This window comes from Tenrec ecaudatus, chromosome 10 (assembly GCF_050624435.1).
Source record: "Tenrec ecaudatus isolate mTenEca1 chromosome 10, mTenEca1.hap1, whole genome shotgun sequence".
In the NCBI taxonomy this organism is placed as follows: Eukaryota; Metazoa; Chordata; class Mammalia; order Afrosoricida; family Tenrecidae; genus Tenrec; species Tenrec ecaudatus.
This window is the reverse complement of record NC_134539.1, coordinates 80,699,422-80,718,584: the sequence shown is the minus strand read 5'-3', so window position 1 is coordinate 80,718,584 and position 19,163 is coordinate 80,699,422. Positions and strand designations below refer to the sequence as shown.

General features: G+C 50.8%; 1 protein-coding gene across 2 annotated transcripts in view; it reads left to right on the top strand.

The window, feature by feature from the left end:
• The window catches only part of MVB12B (multivesicular body subunit 12B), a 174,692-nt gene that overhangs the window by 143,788 nt on the left and 11,741 nt on the right, over positions 1-19,163 (top strand). For both annotated transcript variants that reach the window (XM_075560772.1, XM_075560771.1), the window contains one exon: positions 1,617-1,676. In XM_075560772.1, the coding sequence (XP_075416887.1) occupies positions 1,617-1,676 (60 nt within the window). The remainder of the gene's footprint in view (positions 1-1,616; positions 1,677-19,163) is intronic.

The window sequence follows — 19,163 nt, the reverse complement described above, 5'->3', positions numbered from 1 at the left end:
GGACCAACGCGCGGCTGCCCGGAGCTGCCGACTCAGCAAGTGCCCACGGCGCTTGCCAGCCCAGCGCAGCCCCTCGTTCGCTCCTCCAACAGCCGGGCGGGATGGATCGCTCGCCCACGCTGCCGTCTAGCCGGGGAGGAAATCGTGAAGTGACCGAAGCTGAGCCTGCTGGCAAAACCTGGATCCTGCAAGTACCCTCCGGCCGAGTTCAGCCTGGCTCTCTATCCCTGCGCTGCCTCCAGGGCGGCAGCTCCCTGCCACCACGGCCCTGGCCCTGGGGTTCTGTCGGAGATGCTGGGGTTTCGCCCGTTCATCCCAGGCCACCATGCAGACTGGAAGAGGCTGATGGGGGACCCACAGGGAGCCGTGACCTCCCAGGCAGGGGGCCCTGTACCCCGACATGCCTATGATTCAGCACATCTCCTATGGGCCCGCAGCTAGTGCTCCCTGTGTTTGATGAGTGTATTTTTTCCACACATAACATGCATAACAGGCAGAGGGAATGAGCGCTTCAGGGAGTTGTGCGATTTGCAAAGAGCATGTCTCACATGCACTGTCTACTTAAAAAGACTCAAATCTATTGGAAAGCCAGCATTTTCTTACAAAAGGCCCCCATCTTCATGAAATTATAGAGTCACCCATTAAAATGCAGTGTTACGCCCCTCCCCAGCCACCGTCAAGTTCTGAAGTGAACATTTAGGAGAGCTATTTCACTCACCCTGCATTTTCAAAGACATGGAATTCTCCCAACTCCTCCCTGGATAAGCGGTGGAAGCCTCGCCAGTCTGGCTGCTTGGGATGCCCTGCCTCCTTGTCCCTTCTAGACCATGGTGAGGGGCGGGCTCTTGCAGTCGCATGGAAAGCTGGACGAATCCTCCAGCTGTCTCACTGGTTGTGGCTCCAGGGGTGTGGTAGTCAAAGGACCGCACAGTGCCCGCAGCCCAGAAGACCCTGACTGGGGGCCAGCAGTCATGTGTTCTGGAAGCGTGTTCTCTGTTCTAACCACAGAAAGAGAGGAGTCCCTGAGTGGTGTCAGTGGCTAGACTGCTAGCCAAAAGGTTGGGGTGTGAACCCACCTCAAGACCTCCTTGGAATAGAAACCTGGCACGCTGTTTCGCAAAGGCTTCAGCCTCCGCTGCCCCGTAGAGCACAGCATCACCCACCCACCCACCCACCTACACACACACACACACACACATAACCAAACAATCAAGTCGATGCTGACTCTTAGTGACCCTATAGGACAGGGTAGAACTGCCCCTGTGTTTTCTGAGACCGTCACTCGTCATGGGGGTAGAAAGCCTCTTCTTTCTCCCACAGAGCAGCTGGTGGTTTCAAACTGCTGCCCTTGTGGTTCACAGCCCAACTCGTAATAGACTCCACTACCAGGGCTCTGACACCCATAGGGTTCCACTCCCTCGCAACCACCCAGAGCAGCAAAACAACTAGAGTCACACCTCCGTGTTTCCATATTTCCTCATGTTCTGTTCAAAAGGAGTGGCAACCGCACTAGACACACACACCCCTCCCTGGGGCGGGGTGAGACCTCGTGGTGATGCCCACGGGAAAGAGCCTTGCCCAGCCTTTGAAGAAAGTGCCTTGTTCTGTGCTTGCAGATGCAGCCCTTTGACCTCTTGGGAATCACCATCAAATCTCTGGCAGAAATTGAAAAAGAGGTGCGTAAGCTACCCAGAGCTGGGATAGGGAAGGAGAGGGGAGGGAGGGCCCCCGGCTTGCTCACCAGCCATGCCAGCCCCACTAGGGATCTGTGCAGAAGTAAGCAAGACCTACCAGCAGGGGCGCCCTTCCACAAGAACGATTTCACTAGCTGGCCTTCAGAGAAAGCAGCTCAGTGTATTTAGTTGTTTGACTCAGATCGGTCTGTCGCCTCCTGGCCTTCTCTAAGCCACGTGGTTTTAAGTGACAGAAGAAACAACCCTGCATCATTCTTTAAAAATACCTCCACTTGCTCGAGGGGAGAGCAGGTTGGTGGGCAGGGAGTCAACAACACCCTCCTCTTCCTCCCCTTCCTCCTCCTGTTGTACTATTTCCCCACTAAGAGCTTCTTGAGACTGCCCACACCCCACAGGCAGACAGGACGGCCATGGCACAGGCTGCTGTTCTCACGAGGTCCCACTTGGCAGCCCGGTTTGAAATCGTGTGAAGGTTTTCCTAATAAAAACAGAGAGAGAGAGAGAGAAGCGAGAGCTGTGCAGAAGAGAGGGGCGGTGATGGCCTCAAATGGGGGGGTCAGCGGGGTCACCGTTCCCCTTCCTCGCAGGGCGGCGTTAGCGCTGCGTCTCTCTTTATGTATAGAAGGTCGTTAGGCAGTCACGTGCCTGCAGCCGCCTCTCCTCGGAGAGGCACATTTGTCTCAAAGATGGAAATGGTGGAACCATTTCAATATTCTCAGTTCCTCTGGGTTTTCTCTTGTGTACCCAGCTCGAAGAAGCGGGGTGCGTGATTGAAAGACGGCTGAAATCAAGGAAAATTGAATCAATGTAGTACAACAAATTTTCCAGCCTGTCATGGCAAAAACAAGACAAAAAAGTCCCTCTTTGTCTTTGGTTTTCTGTAAATCAAAACAATGAACCTGATTGTCATATAGAGATTTTCTTTTTCTTTTTTTTTTTTTTGGCAATTTAGAGGGGAAATGGCTGGGCTGCTCTGCTAGAAACCACACCTGTGCAGAAATGCCCTGTCTCTCTCCAAAGCAGGGGAGCCATGGGAGGCCCCAAGGGGCTGGGCTGGAAGGAGCTGCCTGCTTGTGAGCACCGCCCTGGCCGGGGGGGACGGCTGGGTGGGAGCTTGTGGGTCTTCGTGGAAGTCTGTGGAGGGTGGCCTGCTCTGGCTGCAGGGGACAAAGCAAAGGCAGACCCTGAACCCATTGAAGATGGAAAAACTCAGAGACGGATGTCTGTCCCAACTAACCCACCACGGCCTAGGGGTAAGTCACACCCCGTCTCTGTTTAAAAGAGGGGCAAGAGTCACCCCATCTCCTGTGTGAGGGGGAGCCCTGGTGGTGCCGTGGTTTTGCGTTGGGCTGCAAGATGAAAGCTTTCCCATCTCGGAACCTCACAGAGGCAGTTCTGCTCTGCCCTCCAGGGGCGCCGTGAGTCAGGCCCGGCTCAGTGGCAGTGAGTCTGCTTTGTTCTGTGTAATGAATATATGTAAACAGTGCGGGCAGGCAGTGTGGGCTGCGTCACCGGTGGTTGGGTGTTGCTGAAGTGATGTGAGGGCGTAGCCTTGAATAGCAAGCTTCTGCTGACCTCCCTGTAGACCGTGAAAGCAGCAACTCTGTGGGACTCAGGGGGTCAGTCTGGGCTGACCAAGGGGGAACCACTCCCCGCCTTTCATGGACAGGAATGAAGGTCCTGAGAGGTGAAGTAACTTGCCCAAGATAAGATGCAGACCCAGCCGTGCTGTGCTTCAAACTCCCTCCACTGTGACTTGAAGCCCACGGCATGCTATCCCTCTAGTGGCGCGTCTGGAGACAGAGTGACCTCTGTCACAAAGCCTTCAAGTTACTGGGATGGAGGAAAGTAAGTAATTAAGGGTTCCAGTGTCGGTCCAGTGCCCATGGTAAGAATGACCATAAGCCGACCTAAGGAGTAAAATCTGACCCCAATCGATCCACTCCTCACTTGCTGACACAGGTAGGTTCTAAAGACCAGGTCATAGCCTGCACTCACTGCCATGTCAGCTTTCCAAGACTAACTCTATGCAGGAACGGATGGTCTCATCTTTCTCCCCAGGAGTGGCTGGTAGGTTTGAACCAATGACCTTGGGGTTAACTGCCTGATGCCTCACCCACAGTTACCACCAGGATTCCAAAAGGAGCCCCGGTAGTTATGCAGAATTTGGCATGATGCAAAAACAGTGTGGGGGGGGTGGGGCTGGCGGGTGTTGTTTTCAGGCCATCCATTTGTCCAATTTTAATTTGGAGAACATTATCATAGTAACAATAACAGCTGAGATAAACTGATGCGTTCATCACTGGGACGCGTGTAGTTATGGATTATTCTTCTGCAGAGATGGAGGCTTGGAAGAGACAAAGCTGTGTAGAGCAGGGCTGCGGCTGGAGGGTTCAGATTTGCCCACTGCAATGTGCCCTCTGCTTTCTTGACCGTGGCATTGATCTTGATCGATGAGCATTGATTGTGAATGCAAGTAAAAGGAGGCCCCTGCGCTCTCTTTCTCTCCGCCATTTACCATGCTGTTGCTCATCGGTCCAGCTGGGAAGGGTTTGTTTTGTTTTGTTTTGTTTTGTTTTTTACACTGAGGCATCATTCAGACTGAAGGCTATAGAGTCCGATCCTCGTGACTAAGTGCTTCAAGTCCTCTCAGCTTTCGGCCAGCAAAGTTGTGTCCTGTGAGTGTTACAGGTTGTTCATTACTCTTGCTCCCCTCCTGATGCCACGTTCTTCTTCCTGTAGTCCAGCTTCTTGGATTATTTGCTCAGCATTCCAACCACCAAACGCACTGCTCTGGGGTCTCTCGTGACTCGAAGGCGCCTTATGGAGGGTCTCTGAGACTGAGCATTTTGGAAGAAGGCAGCCCTATCTTTCTGCTGTTCTTTGGGCTGACCGTCCAATGCTCATCCGTTGACAAAGTATGATGAAAGGGTACAAGACACTTTCCCTGATTTTAAACCGTCCCGTATCCCGTGTATACTACTGTCTCTTGGTACAGGTTCCACGTGACCACGTGAAGTGTTCTAGGATTCCCAATCTTTACAAAGTCATCCATTGCTTGTTAGGTCCCACAGTCTAATGCCTTTACATGGGCAATAAAACACAAGTAAACATCTTGCTAGTGTTGTCTGTTTTCAGCTAAGATCCATCTGACACCAGCAGTGGTCTCCCTTGCTCCGTGTCCTCTTCTGAAACGGTCTTGAATTTCAGGCTGCCCCCTCTATGTACAGCTGCAACCTTGTGCAGACTTTTACTTGCATGTGATAGTAGTGATGTCGTTCAATAACTTCCCGTTCTGTTGAGCACCTCTTTCTCTGGAGTGCGCACACGGATGGGTCCTTTGCAATCAGTGGGCCAAGCACTCCCAGCACTACCTCGATTTGTTGAAAACACTTCCACATGTACTCTGCTCATTTCTGGAGGCTTGCTTCTTGCCGATGCTTTCAGTACAACTTGGGCTTCTGTCTTCAGTACCGTCAGTCCTTGATCATGTGCTGCACTCTGAGATGCTTGAAGGTTGACCATTTCATTTGGGTCCAGTGACTCTGTGTGTTCCTCCCATCTTCTTTTGATGGTTCCTACATGATTCAGTATTTTGCTTATAGAATCCTTCAAAAGTGAAGCTCGTGCCTTAGAATTTTTCTTCCGTTCTCTCAGCTAGCAAAACACCCAGGATGTTCTTCCCTGTGGGTTTTCCAACTCCAGTCTTTGCATATTTCATGATGATGTTTTACTTTGCCCAAATCAAGCTGCCCTTTCAGAATTTCTGTTCAGTTCTTTTACTGTAAGTGGCTTAGAACAGTGCCTACACTGTGGTTACTGCTCAGCGAGTGTTAGGTGCTGTGATTGTTGTTGTTGTTTTCTTCGGCCACGAGTAAGGGAGTGAGAATCAGGGTGAATCCCTCCCCTTGTTAGCACCGCAGGCTGCCCAGTCATTGATGTCTGTGTAACATCACCATAGTGGATAAAATTTCGCTTTGTTTTGCGTTTTTAGTGATGGGCTTAAAAGCACATCTGTGTTCTTTCTTGAAGGAAAATAAAGAGGAATTAAAGAAAATGGGGAGAAATAAGGAGCAATTGGATGCTTCAGAAAGGGTGTTTCTTAGCTACTTAGTGCCGCGGTAACAGAAAGAGCACAAGTGGGTAGCTTTGGCGAGCAAATCCTCACAGGTCAGGAGACTAGAAGCTTGAATTCAGGGTGTCGGAGACCTTCTGTGTGTCAGTGCTAGAAGAAGGTCCTTGTCTCTTTGAACTTCCGCTCGGGGGTAATCTTCACGTGCCTTGACATCACTCCTGCGTTTCTGCTTCCCTAATCTCGTTTCCCTCTCAAGAAGAAATTGACTCAGAAAGAAATGACCCTCCGCACCAAGCCAAACTCACTGCCATCGAGCCACTGCTGATTCATAGCGACCCCCTGTGGGTTTCTGAGACTGTCACTGTTTAGGGGAGTAGAAAGCCTAGACTCTTTGCCACAGCGCTGCTGGTGGTTTTGAACTGCTGACCGCGAGGATTGCAGCCAGGCACAGCCCTGTCTTACATAACAAAGAAAACTCATTCCCAAATGGGATTTATAACCACAGATATAGAGGCTGGAATTGACAGCACAAATAGTGGGGAGGAGACATGATTCATAATCCATAATCGATCCATAATCTTCTATCTTTGGGTTGGTTAGAGGTAAACCAAGAAAATGGAGTGCACATAACTTATTTAGGAAGGAGACCTTGTGGAAGACAAAAAAAAAAATCATCATATCCTTACCACATGCAAAACTTACCTACCCCATCACATCATCTCAAAAGTTGTAAGCCTCCTCCAAATGCCAAATCGAATCTTCTGGATCTTGTAAATCAAATAGAGGTGAGACTCAAGGCACCTTCACCCTCGTCGCCCGAGAGTCTGTGAAAGCTAGAATGCAGGCCATCTGTCTCCAGAACAATCAATCAAGTCCAAAAGCCAGCAGAACCAAGTACATTAGCTCCTGAGGCTTGCAAATACTCTTCGGTTCTCTGGGACCATCGAGGCAACGGCCCACCCTCCAGACTCTGCGTGTTGACCACATGCACTGGCTTCTGGATGGAGGGCCCTCAGCCCTGGGCTTCATTTGCCTCCCACACCCTCTGGGGTGACAGCTCTGCTCCTTTGGCGCTAGGCAGCCCCGTTCTCTTAATCCATCTGAGTGGCCACCTCACCCCTTTGGTCTATTGGGCATGGCGGCCCCACTCCCTCAGCCTTGGTTTCTGGTCCCATCCCCCAACACAGTTTAATGGCAGCCCTGACTACACTGAGCTGGTGTAGAGCCAGCTCTGAAAAACTGGGGGGCTGTGACCTCGTCCTTTAAAACCAAGAAGGCCCTCCTTCCTGCGCGCCTGCTAACCATTCTGTTGATCCCCAGACTTTGGGCGGGGATGAGCCTTGTCTTTTCTTGGAGGACAACAGATGTAGCTCCTTTGGCCTGTTTCCTGCCTGTAGACTCCAGGAGTCAGACAGTGTCCTTTGCCCTTGTTCTGGTTTGATCCCCTTCCATCTGAGCTGATGGGGGGTTTGCTAAGGTAGTTGGTTAGATGCTCGCTTTACCCAGTCATGTCCTTGGTGAAAATCCTGGGACACGTGTCCTTCATCTGTACAAGAGAAGTTTCCCAAAATTTAACTGTTGTTTAATTTGTGCACAGGTAGTATTTAAAGCCATGTCTTCCCTCTTGCAGTACCTGTAGGCAGCAGCCAGGGGGACCCACAGGGCCCCTGGAAGGTCTTGCCCAGGACTCCGTACAGCCAAATAGTCAAGCTTACCGCTTCTCAAACATCTCCGCATAATTTAGACACGTCCTTTGTCCTACACAGGAAACCCACCCTCTCTGTTGCCTAACCCCATGGTCTTCATTTCCCATTGAACCTCACCAGAAGAACATTGAATGCCCACATTTCTACCAGCGTTCTGTTTCTAAGGCCTCATCGGAATCACATTTGTCGTCCTTCATTCTACCAATAGATTCAAGACAATCTAGGCTTTTACTGATAACCCACTGCCATTGACGCAACACCAGCTCACAGAAACCCTATAGGACAAAGCAGAACTGCTCCACAGCGTCTGAGACTGTAAACCTTTATGTTCCCGTGGAGCAGTTGGTGGCTTTGAACCATCAACCTCGAGGTTAGCATCCAACACTGACCCCACTGCACCACCAGGGTTCCTATTACCCTTCGGTGCTTTAGAACTCGTCCAGCCTGTGTTGTTGATGCTCAGTGCCACGGAGTCTGTTCCAACCCACAGCGACCCCATATTCAAGAGAACAAAACACCGCCGGGCCTGCACCATCCTCACAGTCATTCCTGTGCCGGGGCCCATTGCCCTGCCCACTGGGTCAGTCCATCTTGTTGAGGGCCTTCCTCTGTTTCGCTGCGCCTCCTGACGTCCTTCTCCAGGAGCTAGTCTTTCCCGACAGGAAGTCCAAAGTATGGAAGACAAAGACCTGCCACCCTTGCCTCTAAGGAGCGCTCTTCTTCCAAGCCAGAGTCGTTTGCCCTTTCAGCATCCATGTGTCGTCAACATTCTTCCCCAGCTCCCCGAGCAGACATGCCGATTCTTCTTCAGGCTTCCTGACGCAGTGTCTAATGTGCACATGCAGATGAGGCCATTGGAGATACCATGGGCCAGGTGCACCTTAGGCCTCGAAGTAACACCCTTACTTTCAGTACTTGAAAGAGGTCTTGTGCAGGAGATTCACTGAATGCAGTATATCTTTGATCTCTTGACTGCTGCTTCCATGAGCTTTGGTTGGACCTCAAAGCAAGACAGAATCCTTGTTGACCGGAACCTTTTCTCCATGTATCACTACCCTGGCCCAATTCCAAAACTACTTACACGTTTTAACTGTCTATTCAAGAAGCACCCCACTCCTTGTAACAAACTCTTAGTTATCTAGTACTGTTATCATAGAAATGCCATAAATGGGTGAGTTTAACAAACAGAAGTTTATTTTCTTACAGTTTAGGAAGTGAGAAGTCTGAATTCAGGGTGTCGGCTCTCAGGGAAGGTTTTTGTCTGTGTAAACTGTGGAGAAGAGTCCTTGTATCTTTGCGCTTCTGCTCCAGGCTAATCTGCTAATCCCCATCGTTACTTTGTCCCTTGCTTTCTAAATCTGTTTGTTTTTTTTAATCTCAGAAGAAATTGGCTCAAGATTCACCCTATACTAACGCTGATATTCACATAGCAAAGACAGCCCATTCCCAAATGAGATTATAACCACAGCCATAGTGCCCAGGATGGACGACACGCATTTTGGGGTGAAGCAAACTCAATCTATGACAGAGTGCGGACCCATAACAAATATGAACACAGGAAAGTTATGGAATCCCTCCTTGGGGGTTTCAGAGTGACTTGCACCAGCCATTTGAGTGTCTTCAATGGTGGCGGTGTCTTCTTGCTTGTATGCCAGTGCATGCGGGCCTCCTTCTGTGACAGTGGCAAAGGCCTCTCCTCAGAAACAAGCTTGAAAGCTGTACCTTTGAGCCACTACACTGGGGTGGCTTGCTGGCAGTGTCATGCTGTGGCCCACTGGTCTTTGCTCTCGGGATCCAGTGCTGAGCCCCTGGGGCAGGTCAAGTGGCCCTTTGGTCAGGATATAGCGTTTCTTCACAAGGTCACTCACAAGTCCCATTGCCACTTGATGAAGCAGGAAGGACATCCTTGTGCTTAGAGGGGGAACTGAGAACCAAGAGATCTTGGCTAGGCAATATGCTTTGTTTACTGTGAACTCTTGTATTTCACACCAAAAGAGTATCTTGGAGTAAACCACAGGCAGGGAGGCTGCCTCTACATTTGGCGGGCTCTTGAGTTTCTGTACCCCTTGTCCCTCCTGAGCCTCTCCTGGTGCTGCCCATCCACAGAGGAAACCTGGCCGGAAGTTGAGTGACATGCAAGAATCCCACAGCAGCAATTGAGCCACCCACTTGGGATGCCCCAGAGCTAAAAGGCACAGGGGTGCCCGTGGCCTGACAGAATCCACGGCAGGGATTAAACGGCCCCAGCTTTGAAAGGAGGCAGCGTTGGTTCTACTTTGCCATTGCTTGTCCTTCATGGCTTTTCTTCCAGCGTCAGCTTGACCTACCCTGCCGCAAGGGAATTTCTGAATTTAAGTCAGTGTCCCACTGCCACCAGATAGTCTCGGGGACTGGTTTCCCCTCCCCACCACCCATAGGACGAACCCCATGACCCTGTCGAGTTGAGCACGGTGGTTAGGGAGCAGAAGAGCCTAAAATACATGCCAGTCACCAAAGGGAGAAGGCCAGGGTAGCTGCCCAGGGTCTCCCTAGACAGCAAGGACCCAAAGCAGACCCACGCATGCTCAAGCCCAGGCAGTGCTGCCCGGTGCTGAGGAGCAGAGAGAGAGAGACAAGGGGTCACAGGATACTTCTCGCCCCCCCCCCCCAAATCCTAAAGGGAAGTGTCACTCTCAGTCCCAGTAGCCAGAGCCACCTGAATGCAGCACACTCGTGCCGGCAGCAGGGCGGAGCACACATACCAGAAGTTAGTGACCGAACACATACAGGGACATGCGCTGACCGTGTCAATGCCGGCGGTGACTTGGTTCAGTGGAGCCAGCACAGGCTTTGAGCCGGGATCCCTGGGGCAGGGAATGAAGTCAGCCACTCAGTTTGGGTCCTGGGGAAGTTCCTGAGCTTCCCTCCCCACCGCAGGCTCCTTCTGTGAGCTGCTCCCCACATCCAACCCCCCCCCCCCCACCGCTTCCCTGTGGGAGCAGCTGGTTGCCCGCAGGGCCCTGGTCACAGTGCCTTGGCTGCTGCCATAGGAGCAGTGGGGCCTCAGGTTGCTTCCAAGAGGGTGAGGTTTTAGCAACACATCTAGGAAAGTGCACATTTTAAGGTCAAAGTCAGCACGTGTGCCACTGAGCAGATGAAACAAGGATGCAATCATTGGAGAAGCAAACCCCGCGCACCTCAAAACAGTCCAGAGATTCGGTTTGTTGAAAAAGAACCGGCTGATTCGTAAAGAGGCCGAAGCTTCCGTGTTTGTCACTCCCTGGTGCCCGGCGGGAGTCCCAGCCTCTGTCCTGACCCCTGCCAGTGCCTATCGTAGTCCTCCCACAGCCTGGGTCCCCACCCCACTGCCCCTGGGCCTTTGCCATCGCCCCAGGGCAGAGAGGAATCCATCTGAGGAAGAGAAAGCAAATTGTCCCCTCATCTCCCCAGGAGGCGAGGAGGGAACAAAGAAGGGGACTGGCCAGAGGGGCAGGGAGCGCAACTTTTCCTGGGCCTGTCCCTGGCCAGCTCCTGTCCCAGTCACCCCCAGGAGTCTGGACAGCCACGAGGTGGCTCTGCAGCAGGGTAGCAAGTGGACCCGCCCCGCTAGGGCTGCGTCCCCAAGAAGCCTGCATTGTCCTCCCCGCTGCCTGAACAAAAGCCACTCTCCGCTCGGAGCTGGGGAACAGTCATTCCGGAGCCGTGATGAAGCATCTTCTCTCGGAGTGAGAAGATGGGCATATAAATATTCTCCATCTCTGCCACTTTTTATTTCCCTTGTAAGCACTCTGCCCCATTTCTCCAACTGATGGATTCCCCTCGCCAGCCAGGGTGGGAGTTCCAGGCTTCTGCAATAATCCCGGAGCCTCTGTGCCTTTTCCTGGGGGCCTGGCCGCCCTCTCTCCCCACCCACGACCCCACCCTACCCTGTGGCCCATCCAGCCCCAGCCTCCCGCCTCACCAACCCTTGTCTCAAGGAAGAATAGGCTAGGCACAGCAGCCTGGATGACAGACTGCATGGTGCATGCATAACCACCGCCAAGCCGCTGGAGAACCAGCCTGAGGAGTGGCAGCGGGGAGTGAGAAATCCCTCGGGCCTTCCAGCCGCCTGCTGCCCCTCACCCTTCCCTGCACTGGGTGCCACAGCCCAAACACAGCACCCAGAAGCGCATTCACTCCCCACACTTACACACCAGCCTCCATTTTCACGCGGCTCGAAAGCTGAAAGACGAGGGAGAGTCTAATTAGTAAGGGACGGTCTGATATTAATCACTCCCTTAAAATTGACAAGGGAGGCAGTTCATTTAACCACTTAATTGCTACAGGTTTTTATGGGCCGCTGTGAGCAGACATATTTAATGAAGAAGTTATAAATCTGAGGGAGCTTAAAATTTTAATTTTATACCTAAATATTTTCCTTGTTCTCATGTTTCTAGTCAATTCTCCCGAGTGCAGTCACGTGGGATGTTCCTTAAATGAACATATTTGCTAACTGGCGTGATTTCAGTTTTTAAAACATTGGTTCCAGCAATTAGGCATTTTTTTTCAGTTCCCAAATGACTAGAGAAATTCGTCTTGATTATAATTGCTCCTAGCCACGCATATCTAATTTGTGTCTTTTTAAGTGTTAATTAGTAAACAGTTTGAGCTGACGTCTTTATGTGTTTGTGTGTTGAAAAATGGGGCTCGCCGCTTATTTAGCTTGGGGCCGATTCTCGTGGCGCCGGCGGCATGACATGGAGGTGAACTTAATGAAAAACGCATTTGGCAGTGTGAGGTGAAGAGAGATTTTCGACACAACTTTTGGACATCCGCTTGAGAGGGCTCCTTCAACTCTGGGAGCTCTGGGTGGATTGGGGACTTCGATACTAAAGAAGGGGGGGAAAGTGCAAAAGAATTTTGTTTCCATAATGAAATGGCAGAGTCCCAATTTTTTTAAAGCAGGAATGTTCATATCCCAGCACAATTGTTCGTTCTCTCTGCTTTCTGCAGAGTTCATTGTGCTTATTAATGTGAAGCGCATTTGGTGGAGGGAAGACGTTGCGGCGGCACGTGTGGTCCCTGCGCTCCATCTAGTGGTCAAAGCTTAAACTGCACCAGGATAAGGCGCTTTCTGCGAGCCCGCGTTGACCAGGGTTCGCTCCATCAAGAGGGAACCTTGGTGGCATGGTGGTTTCTGTGCGGGGGCTGACAGCTGGAAGCTCAGCAGTTTGAAACCACCAGCTGCCCCACAGGAGAAAGACGAGGCTTTCTATTCCCATGAAGAGCTGTGGTCTCATCAACCTGCAGGAGCCCTTCCACCCTGCCCCATAGGGTCACCATGAGTCAGAATTGGCTTGGTGGCAGTGAGTTTGCTTTTCTACCCAAAGAACCCTGGCCACTCTGTGGTAAAGGCACTCTGCCCCTAGCAGGAAGGTGCCTGTGATTCGAACTCACCAGCCGAGGAAGTGGCCGTCCCCTTCTATAACGATTTACCATCTGAACCCCACAGGGGCAGTTCTCTGTCCTATGGAGTCAGAGTCACTATGAGTCTGAATTGACTCCTGGCAGCGGGTTTGGTTGGGGGTCTGGGCCGCTCTACCTTACAAGGTTCAACATTTTCATCATCCAGAATCCTTTTTGCTGTCCTTATTTTCACAGTCTAGAAGCTGATGCTCGGGGTGTGGGCGCGGGGAATCTGCTTATAATAATTATGAAAATATACAATTAAAAATAGACATTAACCTGGGCTGTTGGGCTTTTCTATATTGTTCAAAGACACAGAGCTGCCAGCTGCAATTTTACAGTGATATCACTCCGAGTCTAGATCCTCTCAGCCTAAAACAAAGAAATCTAAGGAATTCATCAAGGAAGGGTCTTTCTGCAAAGCCACAAACAATGGCATCGTTTGAAATAAGGAAAATCTCTTGGAGATCCCCCGCTCCCAGACTCCAGGAGTCTGACCACAGGTCAGGAACCGCTGCTCTGCACCGTGGACAAGATGAGCGATCGCCCCGTACGGTGTGCAGGATTCGGGTGCCGTTTATCATCATAAGCAGTGACGCTGCCAATTGGGATTGATTTCTTTTTTAATATTTAATGTTTTCCTCCTGAGTACAAAGGTTGCCTGTGTCTCTGAAAATGCAAAAGGTGGGGAAAAATGCAAAGTAAAAGGTAGAAGTCGCCCATAGCCCCACTGCTCAGATAAAACCCACGCACGCACACCCCCCACGTTAGCTGGGCTCTGTTCCTCCCGCTCTCTAACTCCACCCTCACTGAGACGCCTGGCTCTCAGACTGCTCTCCCACATTCCTTTTAATATCGGTATGTTGTTCTCTTCTACGATCATGCCATAATTTATTTAACCGAGACACTCCCGGCTGGCTTGGAAGTGGTTTCCAATTATTCCTCATTCTACCACGGCAAGAAATGTCCTTGCACGTGCTCTTGTCTGTGTCTTTCTTAAGAGTATCTATCAATATTTTGCCTCCCAAAAAGCTTGTGCCCCTTAAACTCCCACCAGTGGTATGGGCCAGAACCTGCCGTCTGCATCCTCACTCTAGCTAAGCAGCGCTAGTATTTTTATTCGTTGTTTGATGAGTCATCTTTATTTTTTAAAGTTGGCGTTTTTTCATATTCTTATCGGCCATTTGAATTTCCTCTGTGTCCTTTGCCCGATTTTTTTATTGTCTGGTTTATCTTTATGCATTTATTTTTTAGAGCAGTTTATATTTCCGTGATAACAACCTTCTCTCAGTCTCTCATTCTCACACACATATGAACTAGTGTCCTTTCGTCATGTTCATGGGATGTTAGAGAAAAAGTTTTCAATTTTCTGTGGGCAAGTTTTTATTCTTTGTTTTGATGTTTTCTTTATCCTCATGCCATCCTTAGAGTGTTCAAGTTGCTTACTTAGAAGATAGAAAATAACACACCCCTATGTTTTCTACTCTTTGATATTTTAATATAGTATGAACTACTGGTGTTTTTCCAGTGCCGAAGCCATGAGCACTGTATTAGAAGGTAGGAACAAGGACTAGCTCTGTGTTGTCGGCAGGTGTGATTAGTCAGGTTTCTTCGATTTATTAGGCTTCATTCTCCTCCAGTGAAGTTTGCTGCTGCTTTTTTCACGTAGTTTCCTATATCTTGACTCCGCACTTCCATATTACTCTATTTTCTATTGACACACTGCTTTAAATCTTATAGCTTTATAATAAGCTTTAACACAGGATTAGCTTCCCCCTGTTAATTCCCCTTTCTGGAATTTTAAAAATTGTGTTTGCTTGATTTTCGACCACCTGCCCTTGACTCCTGGCTGGGGGGGGGGGGAGTGGCAAAGAAAGGTCTGAAGAATCCATTGTAGCTGGTTGTTGTTTGTGTTGACTTCGCTAAAACAGAAGTATCGGCCTCTACAGGATGAAGAGCGCCTCTACAGCCAAGAGCAAGGGACTGCTTCTTGTTTACCGGGGCCTGGGGGTCTGTATCTCCTCACAGAATGGGTCATTCCTAGATGTCTTATGGAATCATTGTCCTTGTCCATGGAATCGCCTCTCCCACTACCTTTCCGTGGTTTGTATCAGGGCTGCGAACTGGTTCAGCCCGTGTGACCTCCTGCTGAGACTGCCCCTTTCCACTCCAGGTATACTGGATCAGATGCTACATTTTAACACGACAGCCCCTCCCCACCCCTCGGCCCCTGATTCATATGTCTACACGTAAGGACACATAAGAATTACCTTGGGATTTATTCTGATTCAGTGGGGGTGGAAATGAGGAGTCTCTGACGGGCTGAACCAGAGTGAACCACCTGGAAGCCTTGGTTTGTATTTGCAGAAGCTGGTGATGCTGCAGAGCTTTCTCGGAGTTGGTCACCTTGGTCACCCACAGGACTTCCCTTACTGATCCTAACGTCTTTCCATTGTTCCACGTTGATGTCCCAGGCAGGCAGTTCTGTCATCCTTACCTTCCCCACCCCCTCTTCCTTTGTGCCTTTGTCTGGGGACCTCTGGGCTGGCACTTCCCAGCCCCGGGCCACCTCGTGTCACTCATAGCGGAAGGGGAAGTTTGCAGTTCAAAATTACCTCATCATGCCGCATCTTGGCTCGCCGCATACAGACATCTTTTTATCATGTTAAAAAATTAGCCATCTATTCCTGCTTTTCTAAATGTTTTTATCAGGAATGGATGGTGGCATTTGACAAATGTCTTTTAATCATCTGTTGAGATGATCGTATATTTTTCTCCATGGGCACATGAATACAGTGAATTATATTAATAGAGTGCCTGACGCTGAGAGCCTGAGATCCTCCCCCACCCTTCTGCCCCTTTGGTTTTTGTTGGCCGCAGTGCAGGCTAAACAGCACCCTGGGCGTTCCTCACACCAACCTGAGAACATGGTTGGTCCCGCTGACCCAGCTGGATCAGACGTGATGAGTGCAGTCAGTTACCTGCCCTGGTCACCTGGTCTGCCTACTCTTGCTAAAAGAAAGTCAAGATGAATCCGTGGTGTTTTGCAAGTTCTTCAGAAGAGGATGTTTTTCTAACCTTTCTTTCTTAGGACCTGGGAACTTTTAAGTTTTACGTAAACGTGTGTGTGCATGTGTGTTTGTGCGTGTGTGTGTGTGTGTGTTTGTGTGTGTGTGTGTGTAAGGACTGTGAGAAGATTCCTGCTGTTGTGAGAGACCATCAAGTTGGTTCCGGCCCATAGCGACCCCATGCACAACAGAACAAAGCACCGTCTGGTTCTGCGCCCTCCTCACGAGTGCCCCTTGTCCCTGCGCCCCTTGTTGCAGCCCCTTCATCTTTGTCACTGCCCCTCCATGTTCGCCAGCAGGTGTCCTCCCCTAGGGACTGGTCTGTCCTGACACTGTGGCCAACGTATGTTCGACACCTCTGGGGGCACTCTGGGGGCACTCTGGCTGTACTTCTTCCAAGAAGATCCGCTGGCCCTTTTAGCAGTCCCTGGCACCTTCAGTGGTCTTCTTATTAGCACCACACTCTAAGCAACTGAGCTAAGCGGCCAGCCACTCAATATTCTCCTTAGAAAAGATTGCTCGCATGTATGTATGCACAGAATGAGCATAAATAAGAGACATAGGGTGGGGGAGCACCTTTCCGGAGTGACCTCCCCCCTGCCCACCACCTCTCCCCATGCCCCAGTCTCGGGTTTTTCACCCAGAAACCAGGCGTGGAGAGAAAGTGTCAATGGAAACACATTACATGAAAAAAGACAGTGGCCTTGAATCGATGCCGACTGATGTGGGCCCTGTGTAAGGTTGCGTGACTGTAACTCCTTATGGGGCAGCTGATGGACTCGAACCCCCAGTGCCGTGGTTTATAGTTCTACCCCTGAGCCCTGTGACCACAGCGGGCCTTGTAGGACATAAACCAACGAAGAGGGAGAGACCCATGAAGTCCCCAGTCCTTCAGCAAGGTTGACCAGCTTAGGGAGGGCCAGCCAGAGGCCAGTATCGGACAGTGAGTGCAGGGCCGGCTGCTGTCTGCCGCTGGCCCCGGGGCCCGGCCAGGACAGGCGCTGGACAGGAGGTGCAAGGGGAGCAAAGGCATTGAGTGTCTTTATTGGACGAGGCAGCAAGCAGTCTTCTTTCCTCCACATGATGGGCTGCCCGCCAGTTTCTCTTGAAACATGCATGGCCTTCGCAGCCTATTTTTCATGCCCTGCTTCCTGGGCATAAGAACTATCTCACTGTCTTGCGAATTTGTTCCTATCACCAAGGCCCCCCCACACACACACACACACCAATCACAGTGATTGAGTGGCAGTTGACACCTGCCATACTGGGCCACTTTTAGGGAGTGGTGAGGACTGTGATAAAGTGACCCCACAGACCCCCACCCCCTAAAGGCCGCAGCCTCTGATGGCCACTGTGCGAATGCAGGATTTGCCTCATCCCCCGTGTCTTCAATAGAATCTGCACAATGTTGGTGTTTTCGGCAAAGTCTCAGCTTCTGCATGTCGATAACTTGTTACTTTAATTGCCATGCAGGCCCACACTGTGATCGGTGGGTAGAGACACAGATACCAATCACACCCAGACCTCCATTTCAGAGTTTGCGGTTCACTGTGCTGCCGGGCTGAGCACCCAGCTCAGGGCTTGGCAAGCATGAGCTGCGATGCTCCTGGATGGGGTTCTTCACATAGTTCTGCCCAGAAACGGTGGGAGTCCCCGGGGCCCCAGCCCAGGCCCAGCTGTGAGAGGACTGCCATGCTGCTGCCTCCACCAGGGACTGAAAAACAGACCACCAGCACCACCTGCCCCTACCCTACTTGAGCTCTCCTTTACATTGGGCTATTCCTAGAGCATGATCTCTCTCACTCACCCCTTCCTTAGAGCCTCCTGTCCTCTGCATCTGCTCATCCATCCATCCATCCATCCACTTACCCACCCCCCCTCATTCATCTGTTCACCCATCCATCATTCTTCTCTTCTGGACCATGACCTCCACCAGGCTCAGGAGCTACAAGCGGCCGAGACACCGCCCCGACCCTGCACTTGGCACTAGAGGCCGTCGAGTCTGTCCCGACTCACAGCCACCCTGTGTGCAGCAGAGGACGCCCGCCCAGTCCTGCGCCGTCCTCGCAAGGGTTCTATGTCCGAGCCCATCAATGCAGCCACTGCGTGCATCCACCTTGTCTAAGGCCGCCTTCCTTTTCGCTGCCCCTCTACTGCCCCAAGCACGAGGCCCTTCTCCGGGGACTGGTCTCTCCTGACAATATATCCAACGTTCCGAGACAAAGTCTTGCCGTCCTGGCCTCTAAGGAGCATTCTAGCTGTACTTCTTCCGAGACAGATTTGTCGTTGCGGTAGCCGACGGGACTTTAACTCAACTGCATCAATTCTGCTTTGGTCTTCCTTACTCAAGGTCCGACTTCCACATGCATGTGACGTCATTGAAAATCCTGTGGCTGGGGTCAAGCGCACCTTAGTCCTCAAAGTAACCACCTTGCTTTTCAACACTTGAAGGAGGTCTTAGGCAGCACTTTTACCCGGCGTCAGGCATCATTTGATCTCTTGACTGCTGCGTCCATGAGCACTGACTGGATCCAAGCAAGACAAATCCTTGACAACTTCAGTCTTTTCTCCGATTATCACGAAGAGCATATCGGTCCAATTGTGAAGATTTCCGCTTTCTTTACATTAAGTTGTAATCCACAGTGAAGGCTTCACTCCTTGACCTTCATCAGCAAGAGCTTCAAGTACGCTCCCTTTCAGGAAACAAGATGGTGTCGTCTGTGTTCCACAGGTTAGAGTAAGCCTCCCGCCAATCCTGCTGACACAGTCCTCTCCTCCCATCATCCAGCTTCTCTGGTTATTTGCTCAGCATACAGATTGAGCAACACAGTGAGAGGGCACAAACCTTTCTGATTCAGAAATCATTCCTTGTTCACACCACTGCCTCTTGGTTCATGTTGCAAGTTCTGCAGGAACACAGAGAAGTGTTCTGGAAATTCCATGCTTGTCAAGGTGGTCCACAGTTTATAATGGTCTGCACAGTCAAGTGCCTTCGGAGAGTCAATAAAACACAAGTAAACATTTTTTCTGGTATTCCCGCCTTTCAGCCAAGCCCATCCGACATCAGAAATGTTATCCCTTGTTCCACATGCTCTTCTGAATCCGGCCTGAACCTCTTGCAGCTCCCTGTCAATGTACTGTGGTTGGGTGAGCTTCAGGAAACTTACTTACATCAGATATCACTGATATGATTCTC